The following is a 22,896-nucleotide window of genomic DNA, read 5'->3' as shown; positions in this document are numbered from 1 at the left end:
TTCCTTGTGCTTTGCCAGCAAAACAGGATCTTAGAAATGATAGGCTGGAAGGAGCATGGTTGACACATTAGAAAATAGAATGACTAGGTCATTCTCCCACCGTGTTTTGCTTGCTTTTAAATATTTTTTTTCAGTGGAGATCCCTCTTCTTTTTCCCGTTTCCTTATCTTTATCCTGTTTCCCTATACTAGAATATTTTTTTTTTTTTTTTACACTAACTTACGTTGGTAATGCCTCAGTCTCTTCTAGAATCAACAATTACAGTATCTTTGGTTTCTCACAGGTGTTCTCTTCAACCTTTGATTGTACTTTTTCCTCTCCTTCAGACACTGTCCCAGTTGCTTGTTGCAGTGAGGTGCTGAAACGAAACAAAAACTCCAGCTGAGGCCTTGCCCAAAGCCAAGGATAGCAGAAAGATCACCTTAAATTTGTAATGGATTATGCTACTGCGTTTATGCATCCCATTGTAATGATGACTTTTTATGCAATAACATGTTGTTATGTTTGGGTTATGACCTAATTATGATCCCAGATGACTTTCTGGAGAACTAGTCCCTCATCAGTTGTTCCTCATTCTCTGTGGGTTCAGATAATTGTTCCTGCTGCAGCAAAGAGCCTCTGACCGTGCCTTATTCAAATTCTTCATGTCATTTCTCCAAGTTGGCAGTATTGTTTTGATTTGAAGTCTAGTTCTCTTGATACAGTTTTAAACTGCTTAGCTTTTATGCCTTTGCAAATTTAGTGAGTTTATACTCTATTCTAGTGTCTGAGTTGTTAGTGAAGTTATTAGTGTCAGATTCACAACAAACTCCCAGGAACACAACTCTGTGTGTCCTTCTGTTTTGATATATAACTACTCCGAGTCCAGCTATTCAGTTTCACATCTGTATGGTGCTTGTTTCTTTTAATGCATTTATTCACTGGTAGCTTCTGAGAATGTCATGTGAGATGGTAACAAAAGCCACGCTATAGAGAAGGTATAGCTTTTCATCCATCCATAAGACCTGTTAACTGCATCCCAGAAATAAATTATACTGCATATGACTTATTCTTGATACATCTGATAATACTGGTTTTGTTGTTTCCTAAGCACTTAAAAATTGTTTGATTATTTGTTCCTATATTTTCCTAGGCCGAGTGGTCTGTAAGTCCTCTGCTTTTTTTTCCTCTTTAAACGTATTTTTTAAAGATAGTTGCTACACTTGACCTTTCCCATCAACCTAGGACTTGCTTATTCTCCCCTAGTTCTGGGCAGTGAGGATGCAACCTTTTATTTGATGCATTACTTGTTTTATTCCTGGGCCTCTTCTCTTTCTGCATGCTATAGGGATGTACATACACCCTGGGCTTTTTTGAAGGTCAGTTAGTTCCCTTCAGGAGCACACCTTTGGCTTACAAACAGGAGGGATATATACTTCATCAAGTTTACCTTCAGCATTACCCCAGGAGGCACTGCACCTTGAGGTACACTCATGCCATAACCTTGTTCGCCTAGCACTCTTTCTCGTACACTATTCACTCAGCATGCTGTTATTAATATATCTTCTGACACTTGTTATTATTGATGAAAATATCAACAAATAATTATGATTTATTTTTTTTGTTAATGGCAGAGGTAGTAAATTGGGCCCTGATGATTTAGCAGCAGTAAGCTAAAGGGAATAGTAACTGCAGCTTAGAAGTGATCTTTGTGATGAAACTTAACGCAGGGGAGGAAAAAAGGCAATAAACACCTAGAATTTATTCGTACTCTGTGTATAATTCTATTTCTTTACTTAATAACAAGCCAACACCACATTCTTGGGAGTTTCTCATAGTAATATTTGCAGAGCAGGCTCTTGTTATCATTGACATCCCTTGCCAGTTGTGTCTCATGCTGCGCTTGACCCTTTCCTGATTGTGCCCCTACATGCTGTGTTCCTTTAGATTTGTCAGTAGCAATCAGACCTAATTTGCACTTTCTGTATTCTGCTCTTTGTGTTTCAGCTTAGTGATGAGCTTAGAGGTCATGAAGTAGCTAAGATGATCTCTTACTGTATTGCCTATTCTTCCCTTTCACCAAGGGCAGAATTGCAAATTATCATAGTGTAATTTTTATATGAAAACAACTAGTTCACCTGAATTATTTTCTGTTCCTTTTTAGGTTTCCCTTTTCTATGCAATTTACCCTACTAATTTTTCTAGACTACTGAAGTCTGCCTACTTCTTACTCTTCATCCATGTTCTTAAAAGTCACAAATAACCCAAGTTGCCTTCCAGCCCAAGTTTCTCATGAAGCTTTCTCCTATTGATTAGGACAGTTTCCCCCCTTCTCCCTTCTTTATCTGCATGCATTAGCCAGTGTGTGTCTTGGCTAATTCTTCTGACCGCTTCTGAAAAACCTGGTTTGTTTGACCTTTCTTGATTTAGTAATGTATCAGTCCATTGCCGTGATACTGCCGCTCTATTTCCAAGCAGGTATTTGTATCTCTGACATACAGGACACAGCTGGGGTTTTTTGTGTAGTTGGGTTTTGTTCAGTTTTTTCTGTGTTTGTTTTTCCTTGGCCTGTTCTTTTTAGATGAATGGCTCTTTTTTTTTTTTTTTTTTTTTTTTTTTTTAAGGCTAAAGGATGGTGATTACATGAATTTTTTTGTTATAATCTCCATGTGCAGATTTACTGGGCAGTGCAACAGGGACTTCAGTATCCTGTTAGTACTAGTTGAATGCCACATGTTTTGACATAATGGGATGTGATTGTATGACTTCATTCTTGCCTTCCCAAGGAAACTGGGTTTCAAGTATCCTTGCCTCCCAGTGGCTTGACCAGCTCTTGTTCAGAAGTGCTGGTCCAAACACTATGTAAGATGTAAGCAGTTATAAAAGGAAAAGTATTTTATTTCTTGTTTACTGGATTAAGCAGCATTTTGCGACCTTTGAAGCTGTGAAACTCCTATTTAAGAATTCGATCTACCATATTTTTGTATTGGCAACTATGAAAAGCAACTGAGCAACTTGTTTCCCAATGTTGTTGCAGTTATCTTCAGTGTGTCACTATATTACTACTAGTTACACTGTTAGTAAAAAATAAAGCATGTTTGAGGCAGTTTTTGTATATGTATTTCTAATTCTGATTTAAAAGGAAATTCTTGTTTGCATTTTGTAATCTTTATTTTGCCCTGTAATGTTAAAAAGTGCATGGAAAGCATAGAACTCTGCAAATACCACAAAGCTGGATAGGGTACAAGAACATAGACATATAAAGACAAGAACTTTATACTGTTCAGTAGCAGCCCAGCCAGAACTTATTATTGTAATCTGAAATAGAGTGGAGATTTTTTTGCTTCATCAGGGGGCCATCATGAAACTGTTACTCCACCCTCATTTTCCATCTGAATCTCTGTGTGTTAACATGCTCAAGTAACTCTCTAGGCAGGGCTCGCTGAACAATGTTACGCATTATCCCATACCAGATGATCTTAATCTTTCTGTCAGGGCCTGTGTGGAGATGGATGTAGGAATGGATTTTCTGGCTTTACACATGCTGAGAACTTGTTTATGCCACAGACTAATAATAAAAAAGCCCCATCTATTTAAGCTGTGTCAAGGGAGTGGGAGAGAGGAGTGTCCTAATATATTTAACAATATGACTTATCTTACATTGCATATGTAACTATCAATATATCATCGTAACCAGGCTGTGGAAAGCCTCTCCATCAGATGTCTCTAAAATGAGACAATTTCAAATATTTCATCATTCAGAAGCTGCTTTCTCAGAGAGTGCAAATTGGAGTTACAGCTTAGAAGACCACTGATTACAGCTGTAATAGGGTGTTTGCCACAAATTTATGAAGCTGTCTGGCCTGACCAAAGGAGAGCAGTTCAGCTAGTACAGTATAAATGGAAACACCATATATGGCTGCTTTTCTGCAAGTTTCCTGTAAGTTATAAAAAAATAACTTTATAAGAGCTAGAATAGTTTTAACTGCTGGGGGAGCCCTGATATTTCGATGTCAAATGCATGCCAGTGTTGGAAAGAAGGAAATAAAACAATAGACTATTACTTCATTGCTTCTACTTAGTTTTCCATACTGTTTGCTGGCTAATCTGTGCTTGTGTACTAGCTGGCCAGTAAGCAGAAAGTAATTTTCAGGCCATGTGAACCATGTGCTGCTTTTTTCATGTGCAGCCAGTCACATGGGATGGGAATGAAGACATTTTGGTATAATACTAGGGGACGTTAGAGTACACTTCAAACATGGAGGAGATCTGGGAGACCCATGCTGACAGTACGTTGCAGATGCAGGAAGGCATTGGTGGTTTTGTATGTGATGAGAGATGGTGAGGTTGGGGTGATGTGAATTGATTGTAGGCATTCCTGTGGCAGGGATTGTAGCAGTTGCAGGGAAGAGTTGGCATTATTACAGTGAAGCATGTAAGAGATCTATCTCTAAGGTTATCAGGCTAGCTTTGCAAATTGAAGATCCCTTCTTTTTGCTTGTGTTACTGCATTAATATAGTTGTGTTATACATACCTTGAAGAAGTGGGGAAATTTTCACGTACAAATAAAAATCTAAATTAAAATGGGAGTGTAAGTTAAGGTTTTCTTTCCTATTTAAAAAAGCAAATATAGTAGGCTGTGATAACTGTATCATCAGGAAACTCAAGATAAACATAGGATAAGCTGCTGTAGCAAAATTCTATCATCCTGTCATCTGTGGCTGTGGAAACACTGTTAAATACCTTTATATAGTATGCTTTTCTGGTGGTTATCTACAATGTGTTGATATTTTACTGACAGGCCTCCATTTTTATTAGTTTGGTAACAAAAAGATATATCAATCCTATCTAGAAGCTATTAAATACATAATGTATAATCTAAAATAGAAATAAACAACAGGAACAGGTTTTAGTCAATCTTACCATTCACTTGATATTAAATATGTGCATTATTTTCCAGTATTATTCTTTACTCTGGTTTGGATTCACAGCTTTCATAGTATATCTACTATAAACATGAGCCTGAGAATTTTAGGATAATGAAAACTTATTTAAATGAAATAAGTTCCAATATTTTGTACTTCTTTCAACATTCAAGCTATTCTTTTATCCTACTTGTTTCTGTGTTTTTAGAATTGAAATACAGAATATTGAGACTAATGATACGTTTTCTAGCTGTATTTTCTCCTTATCTGCTCAGTATTTGAAAATGTATGAGATTATAGGATATATTGCTTTTTCTACATCTTTTACTTGTCAAAAATGTTTTTAAAACCTTTCAGCTTTATAGAAGTGGCATTTTAATCATTGATGGTTATTGTACTTTTTACTACTAGTGTGAACATCCACGTTGAAAAGTTTCTGTGGAGGTGGTGAATGAGAAGGTCTAAGATGTGTACTCATGGTTTTTATGTTGGGGATTTCTTAAGTGACAGTTTGTCTTGTTTCTCAGCCATATTATGTCCGAATATGTGAGGATGACAGATACAGAGCGTGATCAGATAGATCAAGATGCTCAGGTATTTATGAGGACGTGTGCCGATGCCATTCATCAGCTGAGAACTGAAGGTAAACTGCACAACTCTTAAATGTCTTTTCTTAAAAGGCTAATATATAATGCTGAATATTGCATGGCGAATCTGAAATGCTTTTGGAAAGAGATGGGTGTTTTGGAAAGAGTCTCATTGGTGTTTTGTTTGCATCTGTGTAATCCCATTGGCAAATTAGTAGTGTACTTTAATGTTAGTAGAAGGAGAAGCCAGAACACAGAATTTTATTTATTTGTTCAGATACACTAATTAGCAAGTGTTAAAAAGGTAGTCTTTAATATGTACTATTTCAATAGTAATTTAACACTGTGACACAGAGGCCTGAACCAAAGCTCACTACATGTCTCTTTCTAGCTTGTCCACCTGTAAAGGTATTACAAGTATAATCTTTCCACGTTTGAGATAACTAATTAACAGACTTCTGGTAAAGTAACAGTGTTTTGGACAGCTTGAGTGTGGGATCCTACTTTTACAATACTTTAGAGAGAACTTCTGTTTTGCCATTTTCAAGTTGTTTTGCTCTGTGTGTGTGTGTATCTCAATATAATAAAGATGTTCATCAGCTTTAAAATGCCATCTAAGCATAGTTGTAGCATTATTCAGAATAACTGAAAGTCAGTCATGCAGGGGAATTACATAGTATCAAAATAAGAAATATTAATATATGTGAATTAAAAGGATGCTTCACACAATAAATCCCAAAGGTTTCCACATAGTCTGCACACTGAAGGATTTAAAATGTTAAATGTTCAATATTTTAAGCAAGATAAATCTCTAGATCTCTTCTCCTATGTTAGCTTGTTGACATCTGTTCTTGTTTAGAAATGTAATTGACGTAATATGACTCAGTGGCATGTATAACAAGTCAATAACATAAATATTGTAAGACACAGTTGTTTTCAGCTTTTGGGTTGTTGTAGTGATTTGTGTTGTAATGACACGTTTTACAGAACCTGTATTTAAATATAGCTATGTTTAAAATAAATACGGATACATAATGTATATAAAAAGTTAATAGGCTCTTGAATATAGCTTGCATATCAACTGAAAACACAAACTTCTGTGCAATTCAGTAAAAAGTTAAAAGATTGTGTTGTTTTTCTTTTTTATTTCAGCACACAAGGGTGTCCAGTCTGCTCAAGTAAAAGAACACAGAACGGCTGTCTTGGACTTCATTGAAGATTACTTAAAAAGTACTTAGTATTTATTAAATAGTTAAAAATGAATTATTGTATTTTCCAAGAAATGCATTTCTAACCTGAAATTTTGTTTACTGTGATCTTCAACAGGAGTGTGTAAGCTGTATTCTGAACAAAGAGCCATCCGAGTTAAGCGAGTGATAGATAAAAAGAGACTGTGAGTAGTGTCAAAAAATAGTTTAACTGTGCTTTTCATTTGTAGGACATTCAACAAAACTATTATTCATGTTTAGATTCTAGAGAGATTGTTTTAATAGAAATCTGTAGTTGGACAAGCAACTTCTGCTGTCAGCACATGCATTCCAGGGCTCTTAAACACTTCTGGCATGTGACGTTAAGTCTGTAAATGGCAGCTTGCCAATATAGTGTTGTACTTCTCATTTATGGAAGTGAATAAAGCACCAAATCAGTAAAATGTGGGTTAATAAATCTATTTGACTTCTACAAATGCAACAAAGTATTTTTACGTGTCCCATTAAGTAGTATTCTCCATAAAGTATCTTAGAATGAAGTCCTGCATATTGGTAATATGTCTCAAGGATGCTATTTAGGATACTGTCTACTTAGGTACACAAGGGATGTTCGCTTTACTCTCCCATTCTCATTCTTTTTATAGATATATAGATAGATTATTTTTATTAAGCCACTGTCTTTCTGCTAAAGCAAGTGAATATATTGTGAATAACAGCTTCTTGAGATGGCAAGTCTTCATGGCAAGCGGAAAAAATAAGTCTTGAATGTAACTTTTAAACTGAAACAAAAGAGTTTCTGCTTCCTATCATGGCATGCATTCAGGCTGCTAATGTTGAGGTGAAAATATCTAGGAGAAGTTAAAGATGATGTGCTTGCTGCCTTTTTGGGCTGGGGTTTTTTTTTTGTTTTGTTTTGGGTTTTTTTGTCAAATATCAAGAAACATACTTTTACAGTTTCTTTCTGCACACTCCTAGGTATAAGAATGATAGGGAGAGTGAACACATTTGCAATTTACTTAATACCTGAAAGGCTTTCCGTGTCTTCTCAATCTGCATTATCTAAATACTAACCTTGAGTTCTATTATGTACATTTTAAAAATAACAAAATCTAGAACATAAATAAATTCCATAAATAAATTCTTGAATGTGTTTTCAAGGCTTGACAATGCTTCTTTATCAGTTTGGTGTTTGGCTCCATCAGCTATTTACATTGAAACTAGAGAGATGTTTTCACAAGTCCGTAAGTACATCTTATTTGGAGTGATTCAGCGTGATTAAGCACAATTAGATTCACTCAGATATATCCTCCTGAGACATAAATAGTAGTATAAGCCAAAACCAGGTAAACAAAATACCCCAAACCAGTTCTGAAATTTGGTAAGAATTAATGAGAGAAAAGTGAGGCATTGGTATTTTTGTAACTCGTAACTTTTCAGGAAAAGCATACAGAAACAAACTGCGTGGTATTTTGTCATGTGTAAAATACATAACCTTATCAGTATTCTTCACACTGAAGGACTTCAAAGAAAGATGGCATGGTTCCTGCAGTTACAGAGTTGGCTTAACAAATACCAGCTCTTCTGTTTGTTGTACTCTTATATTATTGTTTCCATGTGAAATCCTAGATTCAAGATTTCCCAGATAACTAAACAGAGAAAATGACTCAATTTGATGTATGCTAAACATGACGCAATGAAAAGCTATTTCAGAAGTTAGAATGCCACTTAAATAAAGAGCGATGAGGCATTAAAAAATAACCCAGAAGATGCAGTCCTTCTATGGAATACTGGACTACCACCTCTTTGCCTCTATCTACAGACATAAGAACTAGAAGACAGATTTTGACCAGGTGGAGTCTGTATGCATTGCAGATGTGATATAATGGCTAAATTGTCATTTGGATTAAAATTCAATTTAAATAAATCATGGGGCATAAACCAATTTTTATGATGACTTGAAGAAGAATTGTCTTTTTTCATATGCCTTCAACGAGCTATTTGTAATTTCCCCAAGGATTTCAGGAGATGCTTTATGTGGTAATACGATCATGTTCCATCACTTAAAAGAACTAGGCATTCTTTAAATAGTGCACCCCAGGCATTTTGTTAGTTTTTAATTGAAAACTTAATACATTAGCATACTGTGCAAACTAAGGACAACAAACAATAAAGGAATACATTTCTTTAAAAGTAAATTAATCCTAGTGCAGATCATCTTTCCTGCGATTCAGTCAACTTAAAATATGTGCATATGAGACAATATTGAAAGGTTTGCAATAGAAATATACTTCATCATGTTTCCTTTTATATTGATCACCATTCTAAGCTCTTCAGCAAATTACCTGAGTGTTACAGTTTTCTTATGCAAGCTGCTTTTGTGTGTTTAGTCATATTTTTTGATCAAAAAGTTCTGCCAATTATGTAGAACTAGTTCCCCAGAATGAAAAGGTAAGAAATGGAAGCACAAGCAGGTTTTTTTTCTGTAAAGGTACTTCTTTTGTGATTTTCAGGTTTTATATTTATTGATATTCAAAATTATATTTCATTTCAATTGTAAACCTATTTTTCCATTAGAATATTTTGTGACTTATGGATGCAGTTACTCAAGCTGGTATTTTTATTATTTGGGGAATTGGTGTTTTATTAGCATCAGAACTGTTATTTGAACTGCATGGACATCCAGATAAGTCTGTTTTTTCCCTTGTTATTAGGCAAATTTAGGACTTGAGAGGGAGTAGGCGAGAGAAGAGTTCTTATTTGTAAAATTGCCAAAAGCCCAGTACTTGCAGAGTTTTTAGAACTAAGAAACGTTTCCCGTTACTGTTTTTCTTGTTTAAATAGCATAGTCACTCAGTGATGACTAACGCATTATATTCTGGTTTTTCTCAGAATTTTCTAATTATGCGTTAGAATTTAGACACAATATAAAGGAGGAAAGGAACACAAAATGCAATACCTTCCTTTAAGCAGCAGGGGAAGATTGCAGATCGTAATGAGATTAACTGTTGATTATATTTGAGAGGGGAGGAAGTGGTGAAGGTGGTACAGCAGGTGATTCACCTCATTGCTTTTTGATTTTTTGTTCTTTAGCTTCTCTAACAGCATAACTGCCAAGTATTAACTGTCTACTACATAGTAGTTATAGAATTCACTGTAGACAACAACAAACCACATAAGTTTACTGGGAAAAAATGTTGCCACTAACTTCTAAACTTTTTTTTTTAATGTCATAATGAAACATACTTGACAAGTTTAATATATAATCACTGAATATGCTTCTGATTTTTTGCATTGCCTTTGTATTAAAATTACATAGCAGGGACTTAAATGTAGTATGTATCTGTCCACTGCATACGTTTTTTCTTTCCCTTGCTTCTAAATGGTCTGTTTAGTGCTCTGGCAGCCAAGGTAAGGATCACTGTCATCCTGGTTAAACTACTCTTTCAACCTAGTTAAATAAAAATACTTGTTTCAGGAAAAAGCTAGTTCTGTTGTATTTTTTTACTTTTCCTTTATTATAACTGACAATATAAAGTTGTAATTATTACTTGGAAAAAATGACGTAGTGGTGTTGGCTATTCCTACTAAAAAGAATTTTCAGTATGACCAAAATGCTGTTGGTTGGGTTTTTTTTAAAAAATATATACAGTAATACAGGGTTTTTTAAAAGATATTTCATAAAATGTGTGTGTTTTTATGCTATAGCTTTCAAAATTCTCCTCAACTGTGAACATGTACTGTGTTCTGTTCAGGAGTACTACTCATGCTTTCTTCGCTTTTGTGATAGTATTCCAGTGAAAGTTGCTAAGTATAATTTGTATCTTGACTGGGAAATCTTTAATGTGAAGTTTGCAAAAGTTCATGTTAAATTTAATAATCTGTTGGTTGTTCTCATTTTAGAGCAATTCAGCTTTGTAATACCAGTTAAACTGTAGGCTCTTGTGCTTCTAGATCCAGGCTTGAACCTGAGCAGAGCAACGTGTCCACATCACCTCTTTTCCCTGAAAAATCTTCACTGAATCCTTTCGATGATTCTGAAGAAAAACTTTCTGCTGAGGAGAGCAAAGGTAAAAAAAAAATGTAGTTAAATTTTACTTTTTGTGGTAAGGCCTGTCTGGTCAATAGTACTTCCTTCCCATTACAAGGGCCTGTTCCTGTGACTTGCACCTTCTCTATTTTCATCTTCTGTTAGTTGATCAGGCTTTTTTGAAGCATATTGTGAGACTGAGAAAGCAAAATCTTAAACTTTTTTATATGCCTTTTCCAACCAGCTAAAAAAGTTTCAGGCCTTGCTAGATTCCTCATCCTCTCAAACTCTGTGTGAACTCTTCCATTTTTATTTTTATCGGTATCCATCTACTTACATATCTTCTCAAATCTGTCTGATTTTTTTTCCACGTTCCTGTCACTGATGGCAAGGAATTGGAAAGTAGCTCAGTGACTTTCTGGGAACATTTTCTAGTCTTTAAGCACAGAGACCTTGAGTTGGACACTCCTATGGTATGAACCCAAAGGCAGAATATGGTCATAGAGGGGAGCTTAGTGGCTGGCCAGATCCAGTAGTTTTGGGGATGATGTTCTCCACAGCACTGAGTGTCCCTGCTGGAAGGATTGCATCTCATCTTTCCGTGGGTAGGGGGCAGCCAGAAATCCAAAGCACTATCTCTGACCCCACTGTCAATAGCAGGTGCTATTCTTGACAGAACTTGTTGAACATCACTTCTGATTCCTTGGTGGCCTGCTTCTGAGGTTGAGCAATGTTAAGTCCCTTCTGTTGGCCATTTCGGTTTGTCCTGGGATGCATACGCTGGCAGAACTTTGTTGCAGAGTGCATTTTGGAGTATCACCACTATGCAGATAATTTCAGGTTTCATACCTAAAGAGAAGAATCTTGTTCTGTGATTCTGGAGTTGCTTTCCCTGGCTTGAGTTCCCCTGCTTGTGCTGTCTAGAAGAGTCAAAGGTACCCTGTGATATACCATGTGTAATTTTTTTTTTTTTTTTTTGAGAGAGAAACAAAAACTGTGTGAAATGTGACATTACATTAGCATAGTACTTCATCAAGATAGAAGAAACCTGCTGGATAGCCATATTATTCTGATAATTGGTTATTGTTTCTTTGGTGATTTTTATTAAAAAAGTAAAGTTCTTGGGGTTGGTGACTTTAGGGCCATACAAAGACTGGATTCATGTGAAGTGGGTACTCCATTTCTAGGTGAAGACTCTTAATACTGAATTGCCTCACAGTGTGCAAGTGGTTTCATTTTCTGATAGGGCATTGCTTATCTTCCTAACCAGTTTATACTTCTGCAGCCCTATCACTATGCTCCCTGCTGCTGCCAACCCCCCCACCCCCCTGAATTTATTGTAAGAAGTGAAGGTTTTGATTATGTGTCATTTCTAGTGCTTACTACTTTTTTTATAGTATGTCTTAAGTGATGCAGCACACAGGCACATAGATGAGTTTCACCTTGGCATGTTATCAGTGTTTTGCAGCTGTGAGCAAGTACCAGCAGAGAAACAGCCGTGTAGTAGCATCTTCACTGGCCTGTGCTCTTCCTTGTTGCTGAATGTCTCTGCAGTCTCTGGACGTGTGCACTCCTACACATAGTGTCGTAATTTTTAGCTCCAAAAATCTGTGCCACACTGTGGAAAATGCTGTTCTTTGATTGCCTTGGGCACAGCAAACCCCTGCAATAAACAGAAATGAAACTTTGTTTATTGCACGTTAATTTTGATTACTCCAGTTTTTGCTTTTATTAGTTTATGCTTTAAATTTTACAAGAAAGTAGGGGTCTGTCACATATGTGATGCTGATGCAGTACTTATGAGGGATTCCTGAATAGTCTTTGAGAAGACTATGAAACGTGTATATCAGAATAAATCTGTCTGAAACAGTTTGTAAATACGCAAAGCCTGTGGTTCCTCACATAAGGGTAAGTGTTGGTTGCTGCTGCTTATAGAAATCAGCCTTGTGACTTCACTGGTAGGTGGTTGTTATAGCATGGAAATAGCATGAACAAGATGACTAGGAAATGAAGCTCAGTTTAAATCTTAAAGCGTTTGATTAATTATTTTTTTTTTAAGTAACTTTTCAAAGTTTTAAGAAACTGGAGAAATTGCCACATTTAGAAGTAACTATTTCATCCTCAGGGTGGTTTAGAGAATGGTGATCATTTGTATTTATGAATTAGCTATCATCAGCATACCTGGGCCCCTTGTGTTAAGTATCTCAGCTGTAAAGATAGTTCCAAGAGGAGCTTGTGGCCATGTCCTTAATTTGAATGTTATGATGGACAGCTGAATGTCCTACTTGGTGTGCTGAAGCACAGCTTGGGTTTTGTCTGGTTTTTTTGGCAGAAACCAAAGCAAAATGTGGTTACTTTTGTTCTGAGGCAAAGCACCTGTTTACATTAGAATTATATTGGACATGCATCATTGCAGCAAGATAGTCTTTCTGGAGGTGCTTTTATATGCTGACAGTATTTATTTGCATATTACAAATTTCACATTTAGTTTATGGAAATAAATTTAAATAATGAGTAGCTTTTGAAGTGGTCCACAAGCTTAACAGCTGTCTGTCTCCTTTCAGCTTGGAAAAGGGTTCAGAGGATTGATCATTACTTTGTATCTCTGTCATGTGTTAGCTAATTCTCTTTCTGCAAAAGAAATGGAGTTTGGCTTTTGCTGGATGAATTGTAGAAAAGCATTAATGTCAGCTCCATGAAAGCTGCAGAACACCTTTCCCAGTAGCCAAAAACATCCTGCAGTGACAGGAGGAACCCCAGGGAGGTATGTGTTTCTCACTTAACACTTATCATATTAGCTTATTAGCAACCACATTGGATACAGATGCTGTTTTTTTAACAGTTGTGACAATGCCTGAAAGTAATTGGTTCCTCTGGGATAAAATAGGAATATTTTTTTTCCTTGGCTTCATAAACTAATTATCTTCTTTTCTTTGAGTCCAGTAAATAATTAAAATTTTGATACCTGAACAAGTAAGTTTTGTGTTTCTGTGAAATAGACTTGATGATACCCCATGGAAGACATAGAATTAAATCCTTTCTAAACAATCTTTAAATATATTCTTATTTGTTATTACTTGTAAGAATTTTTTAAAACCTACTATATTCCTTATCCACATCCCTCATTCATAACATTGTCATTATTCGTACATCCTTGTTGGGTTGTTGAGAAGCAAAATATACATTTATAAAGGAGACGTACACAGTGATACTCCTTTTTATAATATTTATTTTTCAAGAGTTTTCACAAGTATCATAGTGAAGGATAAAGGGGAAAAATTCTCCTTACAATCCTTTTCATATATTTGTTTATAAATAGGACTGCTCCTTTCTGAGGCTTCCCAAGGCAAGTCAGGATCTGAATGAGGGATGATGCATCAGTTCTGCTTATGCAATTGAAAAAAAAAAATAAGGTTTAGAGGGTTATAACAAAACAAATGAAAATATAAGTTCCTGAAAAAATTGACTGGAATAAATAAAATATCTGAAATCTATGAAAAAGAAAACTAAATCTTTCTGTATTTTAATTTGCTGCCTGCGTATGATAAGTCAATGCAGGTTCAGGTTTGATCTGCTGTGGGGTAGTGCACATCTCCCTTGGGTTTTATAAAAATGTCACAGCCACTGAGGAGAAGAGAGGCCTTCTCAAGAGTGCAGTTGTATCATTAGGATTTTAAACACTGATGCTAGGACAGATTCAGAAACAGTAGGTTCCTGTAGCATAGTTTCTTTTCTTTCTCATTCTGACTTCTTAGTCTATAATCAGAAGTACATAATTAAGCCTAAAAATAAATCTTCCAGAAGGGAATATTCCAGAAATAGCTGTTCAGGATCTGTGCCCAACTCCTGCTAAGGTTTATGTGGATGATTAGCTTTAATCAAAGGGCAAGTACTATGGAAATCAATGAAGCAGCTATGATGTGTACGGGTTAGTTTATGGGATCAGATCAGATTCGTGTTATGTGCAGGAAGGCCCCTTGCACAGTGTGCTGTGGGATTTGCACAGTGCTAGGCAGTTTGAACAGCATGAGGAAACAGTTTGAGAATCTCTTTTTGCTTTTTTGGAAGGTGGTGGTTCTGTCAAGCCTCATTGGAAGGTAATAGTTTGCATATAGGCTGTCATTTTGAAAACAATGTGTTTTCTTCTGTTAAAACACAAATTCTACAGTATTTTGTGCCGTAACAAGTCTTAGTGCAATGTGAATTGATTTACACCATTCACTGTCAATATATTAGTGCAACTCTTCATAGTTCAGAAGATTAAACATAATGCATAGACTTTTGTCTCAGTTTAGAAGTTAAAGGTTATTGGTAATTTTGTGCTGAAAATATAGGGTGAATCTCAGTTAGTCACAAATTAAATATAACAATTTCATCATCATTCTGAAATGGATGAAAAATGATTTTCACCTTACTGTTCAGTGCCCTGCATTGTCTCAAGTATTTGCTGGTTGTTTTACAGACAGGAATCTGCCTGATGCCCAAAGTAATGTTGGATTATGGGGGGACGGCAAAGGTGAAGATGAGCTGTCACCTGAAGAAATACAAATGGTAAGTCTATCTGGTGTCTTATTGTCAATCTTATTATATTTTTATTATATATATATAAAAATTAATTTTCAACTTTCATTTCATGCAGAATAATACCATAATAAGGTAGACCTTTTGCACATGGCTTCCTGGTTCTTCTGGTAGCAAGTAATATTGAAAATTGCTACAAAATACTTAACTTGGAGCCACGAAAGCAGTAATAACTATTTTTCAACAATTGAAATTAACATTGTTTATAAAATTACAATTACGAATTGCTTTTTTTGTCAGGAAACAATAGTAGTCAAGGCAACATCAGAAAAAGCATTATGAAACTTCTGAAAGAATAAAGAGTTGCACTTTTTTTTTTTCCCCCCCTTGGAGTATTTCTACAACACACCTTAAATAGTTATTCTATGGAAGTATAGCTATGAAGTTATACTTCATTGTATTCTTTTTTTATTTTTTTGGATTATCAAATTAATATTGGTTTACTAGAAGGAATAGCCACAAGCTTTCTGTTACAACAGTATCTCATTAACTTTACCTTTTCTGCATTTCCCTGTTATCAGCACATTTACATATTGTTTGATCCAGTTCTACTTACATTTGAATTGATGCAATACAGAATTTCTGACATGGGAATGATTGCTGACAACCTATCTGTTTAGACTTTTTGATATTCCTAAAATTTATCATTTCGCACATGGCTCCAAATTCTTAGAAAACCTCTCTACGTTAGCTTGCATCTCCTTGTTTTATATAAAGAAAGAAAAACAGATTTATAACTAGCTAGTAGATGTGCAGTTTTTGAAGCGGTGAGCTTTACTAAGGCAGAGGGTTGCTGCAGTATGAATATGTGAAGCTTCCTTGGTAGTGATGAGAGATGTTCCCAAACACAATACTCATCTCTGATGGGAAGTGATGCATAAGCTGCACATAATTATGGTATGGTTTGTCAAAGAGAAAAGGTTCTTCAGAGGCTGCTCTTGATGCTCTCACGTTGTTCTTGAGTGCCAGTCTGAAATCTAAAGGATTACTCCTGCTTTCTGTTTTCTTGTTGAAGAGAATTCTTTGTATTTTTTCATTCTTCTGTGTTTAGGCACAATATTATTAGCCCCCTTGCTGTAAGCTTCCAGAGGATCAGGAGGAAACAAGCATCAGAAGTGATGGCTCTGACAGGGCTTACTAATAAATGACTACTAAATGTTGGATTGCTTTTTGCAGGCCTTACACTGTAATTAAGTTTTAAACACGTTACAACCCTTGCCATGGTACTTTGGGAATAAGCACATTTCTTTTTCATGCAATCCTTCTATACTTTTTAGAGTAAGGCCCCAGATAAGAGAAAAATCGATGTTCATAGTTTAATGTTTGAAGGATTTCTGGACTCCTAAATCTCCAATCCTAAACTGCTTCTTATTAGGCATTCGGACAACTCTTCCTAGGGGAGAACCAAAAGACATCTTTTTTAAAACCCATTATTATTCTTTACCCATTCAGAGCTTTCCTGTGCTATGCTTCTTTTTTATTATTGTATATTTTTTTTAACTTTTATTGGTTGTTTTACACTGACTTACTTCTGTTGTGCTTTCAGGAGTTGCGCTTCCTGTGAAAAGGGGTATAAAAATAACGCTGATGCTCCAAATTAAACGAATTTAGTTCAGACAGGCTATAATATGTCCTTATTCCTAGTTATATATATTCTGCCTATATTTTGGAAGAAAAGTTATAGTGTATGACAGTGCCTTGATGTCAGTGCCATGATTAAGCCTAGAAAAATGACGTGCTGGAAACTTCAGATCTCAGCTTTAAGTTTATCAATCTGCTTCATGGGAAAAGAGAGACAAATTTACTAGTCTGTTTAGGGAAGCAGAAGATCAAAATGCTACCAAAATAAAAATAGCATTCTTTGAAGCCCTGTATATATATGTTAATACACTGAAATATGATTGCTGCTCTTGTGCCATATTTTATTCTTAAATTTCCATGTGTGAATTTACAATTTTAAAAAAATTTCTATATACTCTCAGTACTTGTGTTTTAGTACTGATATTGGGAACCTAGAATTGAAAAAAGCATACAAAGGGAAGTTAATGCTGGAAAAGCCACTTCTCCGCTTATAATTTATTCTAAGTTTTGCAGAAAGCTGGTTCTGGACTGGGTATCTGAATCTCCTGTTCAGTCTTGCTGTGGTTCTGATCTCCCCAATTGCTGCTCCCTCCTGTTGCACCTCGCTGCAGGCTGACAATACAAACCCCAGTAGTCAGGGCTGTCTGTATCTCAGCTTCTTCTCACACTATGAGTCTATGCCTCTGGCACTGTTGTGAAGAAATACAGGCTTGCTTTCTACCTCTCCTAAAAATTAACAAGCATCAGTTACTTCCACATTATGCCATGGTAGGAGTTTACATTTATTATGATTTAGAGGAGAAGTGAGTCAGCATGTATGGCAGTGTTAATACAGGCATCTTTTTCTTTTCTCCGCCAGTTGTCAAGTAGAAAGCGAGCCGATTGTTTCTAGTTACAGTTAATGCCCCCCAGTGAGGGTCATTTCTTGCCAGGTAATTTTTTTACCGTTGGATTGGATTGCATGTTATTGGAGTTGTCAAACTGTAAACAGTGTGTTGTATGTTTATATAATATGTAAATGTGCACAGCAGGGTTTCAAATGTAAACGTTACCACTGATATGTTGATGCTCAAGGCTGAGCAAGCCATTGCTCTGGTCTGTGGACCTAACGTGATTTTTTGGGGGTATGGTGTGTGTTTGTTTTATGAACACTGTAATTAGCTAATTACTAAAGGCTAGTGATGTATGTGGTGACTATTCCACTGCGAAATTGCTCTTTCAGTGCATTTTTGACGAAACTTATAGCTAAGAGTTGGCCTTTATTGGTAAAAGCTGGATACTGTAGAATTTCACTCTTAACCTACTTTAAAGTCACTGGATCTGTTATTCTAATTTGCAGGTAAATTTGGGTCCAGGGTGTAAATACAGGTGTAACTGGGGAACAATTTGAGTATATGAATGTTCATTGCTTTTTTCATTGCTCACATAAATCCTTCATACTAACTTGATATTTCATGACTTCATTGTACTTTTAACGCAGGAATCAAAGGGTCTTTACAAACGCATAACAAACCCTCACCACTTTAGTTAATTTATTCACTAAAGGACAGTTAATTATTTCTTCTCTGCATTATGTTTGCTGTTACAGAGCAGTGAATTTCTACTTTCTGAACATTTGATTTGTGAAGCATGGACCGACCGCATTTAAAATACTGGGAAATCCAGCAGTTTTCAGAAGAGGGCCAATTACAGTGTAGAAACTGCTGTGTTGGTTTTAAATTGGAATGTGTTGTGTCAAATCACACTTAACAGTTTTCAGTCGTGGTTCCACGATCCTTCCTGTGGGTAAAATAAGGAATTAAATCCCCATCATATCACTACAGCAGGAATTTCTATCAGTATTTTACCCACAGGAGAGAGCTTTACGTTGTTCAGAATGTTTGCAGGCTATTGCGTGATTTGCACAGTAAATTTCAGTTTATAACCCTGAGTACAGGTATATTAATGGTTTTTATTGTGAGCACATGCCTTGTGGTTGCATTGAGTGGGAAAAAAATCTGGCTTTTCTGTTTGAGTTGTGAAAATAGCTAATTTTCCCTGATTTTATTGTTGGGTTTTGTCTTAAGTTCAGGTACAGTACATATAATGACTTAACCCATGGGATAACAAAAAAGAACTGTGATTATTTCTTTTACGCATTAGGTTTTTAGCCATATCTTGAGCAGTTTGTCACTTAATGCAATACTTTGGTAACAGAATATTTCACTGTCATAAAAGAGGCTACTTTAGTAAGCCATAAATCACTGAGCTGTACTGATTGCTGGTTTGGTTTATATTCCCATCATGTAAATCCCTTTGTGACACACTGGTATATGATGTGTTCTGTGCTCTAACCTTTCGTTCAATTGACTGTTTTAGCATATCTTACTGCTGTCTGCGCCAAGCGGTCCATCAGCCATGATTTCAAATTGCAAAGATCATTGAGCAGTTTAAAAGGCAGTCTGTGCCAGTGGAGGGTTTTAAATATCAAAGGGAATTTTTAAAGAATACTTTCTCAAGTGGATTTGTGCTATTTGTAAGGGATTAAAATCATTCACTGTTTCTTTATTGAAAATTTGCCTTCTAAATTAGTTATCTTCACAGTTATACTAAGGCAGCAAAATAGGGATTTTTTTAATGTTGAATATTTGTGCCGAAATACTTATCCTTACGGAAGTGAGAAAAACAATTACAGCTTGGTGGCCCCATTTAGTCACTTAAGGACCAACCAGTTGGCTCAGTGCTAAATCCTGTGGCTCTTTCATTGCTTTGCACCCTGGCTTTGTTCTGAGGTGACTCCACTAAAATCGGAGACATAGGGTGGTGTGAACATAAAGGATTGCAGCGATAAAATAACTTTAACCATCCACTGCTGTTAAGTATCACTATATTAGTCAATTGTATTTTAACAAATGCTTTCTTCTATAGGGGACACTGCAGGCAGCAGTGACAATGACGCTTAAATGTATTGCAACACTGATACTTGTTTATTCAACAAAACCATTGGACCTTTAGGGTGGAAATCACTGGGACTTCAGGGAGCTGTGCAGAATGTTCCTCTCTGTTGCCTCTCGACTCATGGAGCTAGGCTCTTTCCTCAAGGCCTCTACCCCACAGTGGATGTGACAGTGCCCAACAGCCTTCCTCCTCTTCTGTGACTCTGTGGAGTCCTTTAACCAAGGAGAGAAAGCTGTTCTTGCCAATCAGGTAGACAGTGAACCTCTACTACAAAAAGAAATTTGTATTTTAAAAGAAATAAAAAATCATTTTTCATTATTCTTCATGACATAAATTGCCTATGTCATAAGAGTAAACCTTTTTCTGTGAGATTCACGGTTACCCTTCTTTAAACATGCCTGTCATTTCACACTCACTTCTGCCAGATCAAACCTACAGATTCCTGATTTTTAACCCAGTAACCATTTCCCCCTAAGTCATGCAGCCTGACAATTCATTTGCTGTTGGCAGTCAGGTACTGTTTCTCTGAGGCCCTGATGGGCCTGAAGCAAGATGAAAAATGTTACAGCACGAAGCGTGGGGGGCAGCGGCAATAGTGTGGGGAGTGAGGAGGAGGGACTGAAGGTGAAGGGTATGAAAGATGGCTTGCCTTTTCTCATTTTCTTGCTTTTCTGTGTTGCTCTGTGGCAGTGCAAAAGTCTTGCTCAGCTCCTGCTCTCTACTCTCCCTTAAGCTAACCCTATCATCTGGTCCTGTGGTGGGATTCAGTTTACTAATCTACCAGAAAACTCAGGAGGAAAAGGTGGTTAGTGAGCTAAAATGTCCTACCATGAAATGAGATGGGCAGCAGCATTTGCTTAGGACTGTATTATGTTGAGGGGAGAGAGAGGAGCAGGACAGATTCCTCAGTGGCTGCACTAAGTCTTTTTCACTGCATCCTAAGTAGTATAAACACTTCTATTTCTTCTCTGCGTTCGTATTATGAACGTACTTGATAGGGCAGAAGTTCCAGCTGGAACATCACGGATCATTTCAAAGGGTATATCTGCTTCTGAAGCAATGGGCACAAGGAGTTACACAATCTGTATAAGGAAAATCTTAAAAGACCTGGAATGGAGATGCTGGTGGCATGATTGGGGCTGGGTTGGGGTCACAGTGGTGAGCCAAAGATCATCACCAAACGTGGCAGCGCAGTGATGTTAAATGTATGTACTCCTACAGACGTGACTGTGAAAGAAGCTATGGGTCAGATGAACTGTACGTCGTAATTTTCATGTTGCATCTTAATGACAAACTGTGTTGAAATACCAAGTGCTTCGTTTTCAGCTGTTTCAGTAGCCCTGCCCTTAAAAGCAGGATGCCCATTTGCCTTCACTGATGTAACAGGGCCCTCACTCTTACGGTAATTCTCTGTGATTCAGACCTTTTCTCTCTCCTTCCTTACTTTGCTTTTTGCACGGTTTTCAAATGCTTACTGTCTTCTCTGGGCAACACCTCCCTTTCCTGCCAGCTTAAGCATTGGCCATTTGCTCAGACAGCGAGCAAAACCAAGTTGGACAACACACTGCTCTGTCTTAAGAAGGATAATGAGACCTTGCAAGGTGGCAGAGAGGACTGCTGCACTGTTACTGCTCATGGAATTATAATGTGATTGAATTATGCCAAAATCCCATGGAGTTATGTAGGCTAGTTCAAAATAAGGAGATGAACTGAACTAGAACAGGGCTTGCTGTCTTGCACAGCTCGTGTCAAATTCTTTGCATTCTGAACCCTGTTCTCTGGTGTTTCGCGCTGCTGCATGCATCACCTGGCTTTGTCAGAGGCATGTAGCAGGTAAGGTTTTCAGTAGAAATATATCTCCTGTGTGCTGTTTCTGTATAACTGCGTAGACCAGGTCCTTCCCAGCTTTGAGAAAAGGGCAAAGACCTAGTCACTTGTGTTCATACCGCAAAGGTCCAGCTGTTAACGAGGCTTTGGCTGTGTAGAATTAATTGGCAGAATGCCTTGAATAAGCTTGCTCCCTCCCTCCTCCGAAACAGGACTTCTGACCCTTCTGATAGGAGGTGCCCTGGTGTCGCCGAGGCAGGGGCCTTTCAGCTGGAACAGCCCACAGAGCTCCCCGAGCGCGTACTGCCTGGAGCCGGCTGGCTGTGGGGCAGGCAGTGGCACGCTGCAGCCCCCCTCGGGCTTGGAACCCACGGGAGCTGCCAGGCTGCAGGGTCAGGCTCATTCAGGCACTTACAAAATCCCAGCTCAGTATGTCCTAAAGGGTTATTTCTAAAACAGAGTCCTTACAATGCGGTTTCCAACAGGCTCCACTGTGACATGGGACACCCTTCTCAGCTGTGTTGTGGCTGTGCAGGTTTTGTTTCAGCAAATCATGTCATTGTACTTGCTGCCTGATCAATTGTTCTGTAATGAATCCCAAATGACCTGGCAAGTACCTCTGAACAGGCAAAGCATATTTTCCTGTATAAAGAATTCTACTTATGCTTGTATTTGAAAAATGTAGTGCTAGAAGTTTATTTAAACGTTTCCTTGATTACTCACGAGTTTTAAATGGAAGAGGTCTACTGGAATAACTAAAGCCAATGGATTTGTAAAGTATAAAGTACTAGATCCGTTGCAAAATCTAAAAGCTCTTCATGCCATGGGCAGTACATGAATAATGTGAAGGAAAGTGCAAAGACGTCATGAAGAGAATCATGCTTTCACAAGCATGAAAGCTTTCCGCACTCAAAGTTCTAAAATAATAAAAAAGGACAGATTTCATCAACTGTATTTTTTTGTTACTGTGAAGTAACGTGAGCAAAATCTTCAAGTTATTTGGGGGTTAGTTTCGTTAATTGGAGGAGAAAGACGACTGTTACAGTGACTGGTTACAAATAAGCAAATCGATATTGTTCATTTAGGCTGCTGTTAGTAATTCTTAAAGATCTTTTTAGTTATGTACTGTCAATGGATTGCCAGGAAAGGTGGAAACTGATTGATCAGGGTGGGGGCTGAAGAAAGTTCCCAGCATCCAAGCATGTGAACTCACGTGTGTGACTTCCTTCTTCCCTTCTTCCAG

At 37.0% G+C, this 22,896-nt stretch overlaps 1 protein-coding gene across 2 annotated transcripts in view; it reads left to right on the top strand.

Moving 5' to 3' along the window:
- Positions 1 to 22,896, top strand: part of STX18 (syntaxin 18) — a 70,483-nt gene that overhangs the window by 43,140 nt on the left and 4,447 nt on the right. Inside the window, exons 3-8 of one of the 2 annotated variants that reach the window (XM_037384911.1) lie at positions 5,433 to 5,548; positions 6,645 to 6,722; positions 6,819 to 6,885; positions 10,652 to 10,767; positions 15,190 to 15,278; positions 19,884 to 22,890. In XM_037384911.1, the coding sequence (XP_037240808.1) occupies positions 5,433 to 5,548; positions 6,645 to 6,722; positions 6,819 to 6,885; positions 10,652 to 10,767; positions 15,190 to 15,278; positions 19,884 to 19,994 (577 nt within the window). In that variant the 3' untranslated portion in view covers positions 19,995 to 22,890. Of the gene's footprint in view, positions 1 to 5,432; positions 5,549 to 6,644; positions 6,723 to 6,818; positions 6,886 to 10,651; positions 10,768 to 15,189; positions 15,279 to 19,883; positions 22,891 to 22,896 lie in introns of those variants that run through there. The other variant, XM_037384902.1, reaches the window with a different exon arrangement.

The sequence above is a fragment of the Falco rusticolus genome, chromosome 1 (assembly GCF_015220075.1).
Source record: "Falco rusticolus isolate bFalRus1 chromosome 1, bFalRus1.pri, whole genome shotgun sequence".
Taxonomy (NCBI): Eukaryota; Metazoa; Chordata; class Aves; order Falconiformes; family Falconidae; genus Falco; species Falco rusticolus.
Note: the sequence above shows the minus strand (reverse complement) of the source record. Positions and strands in the feature narration are given on the sequence as shown.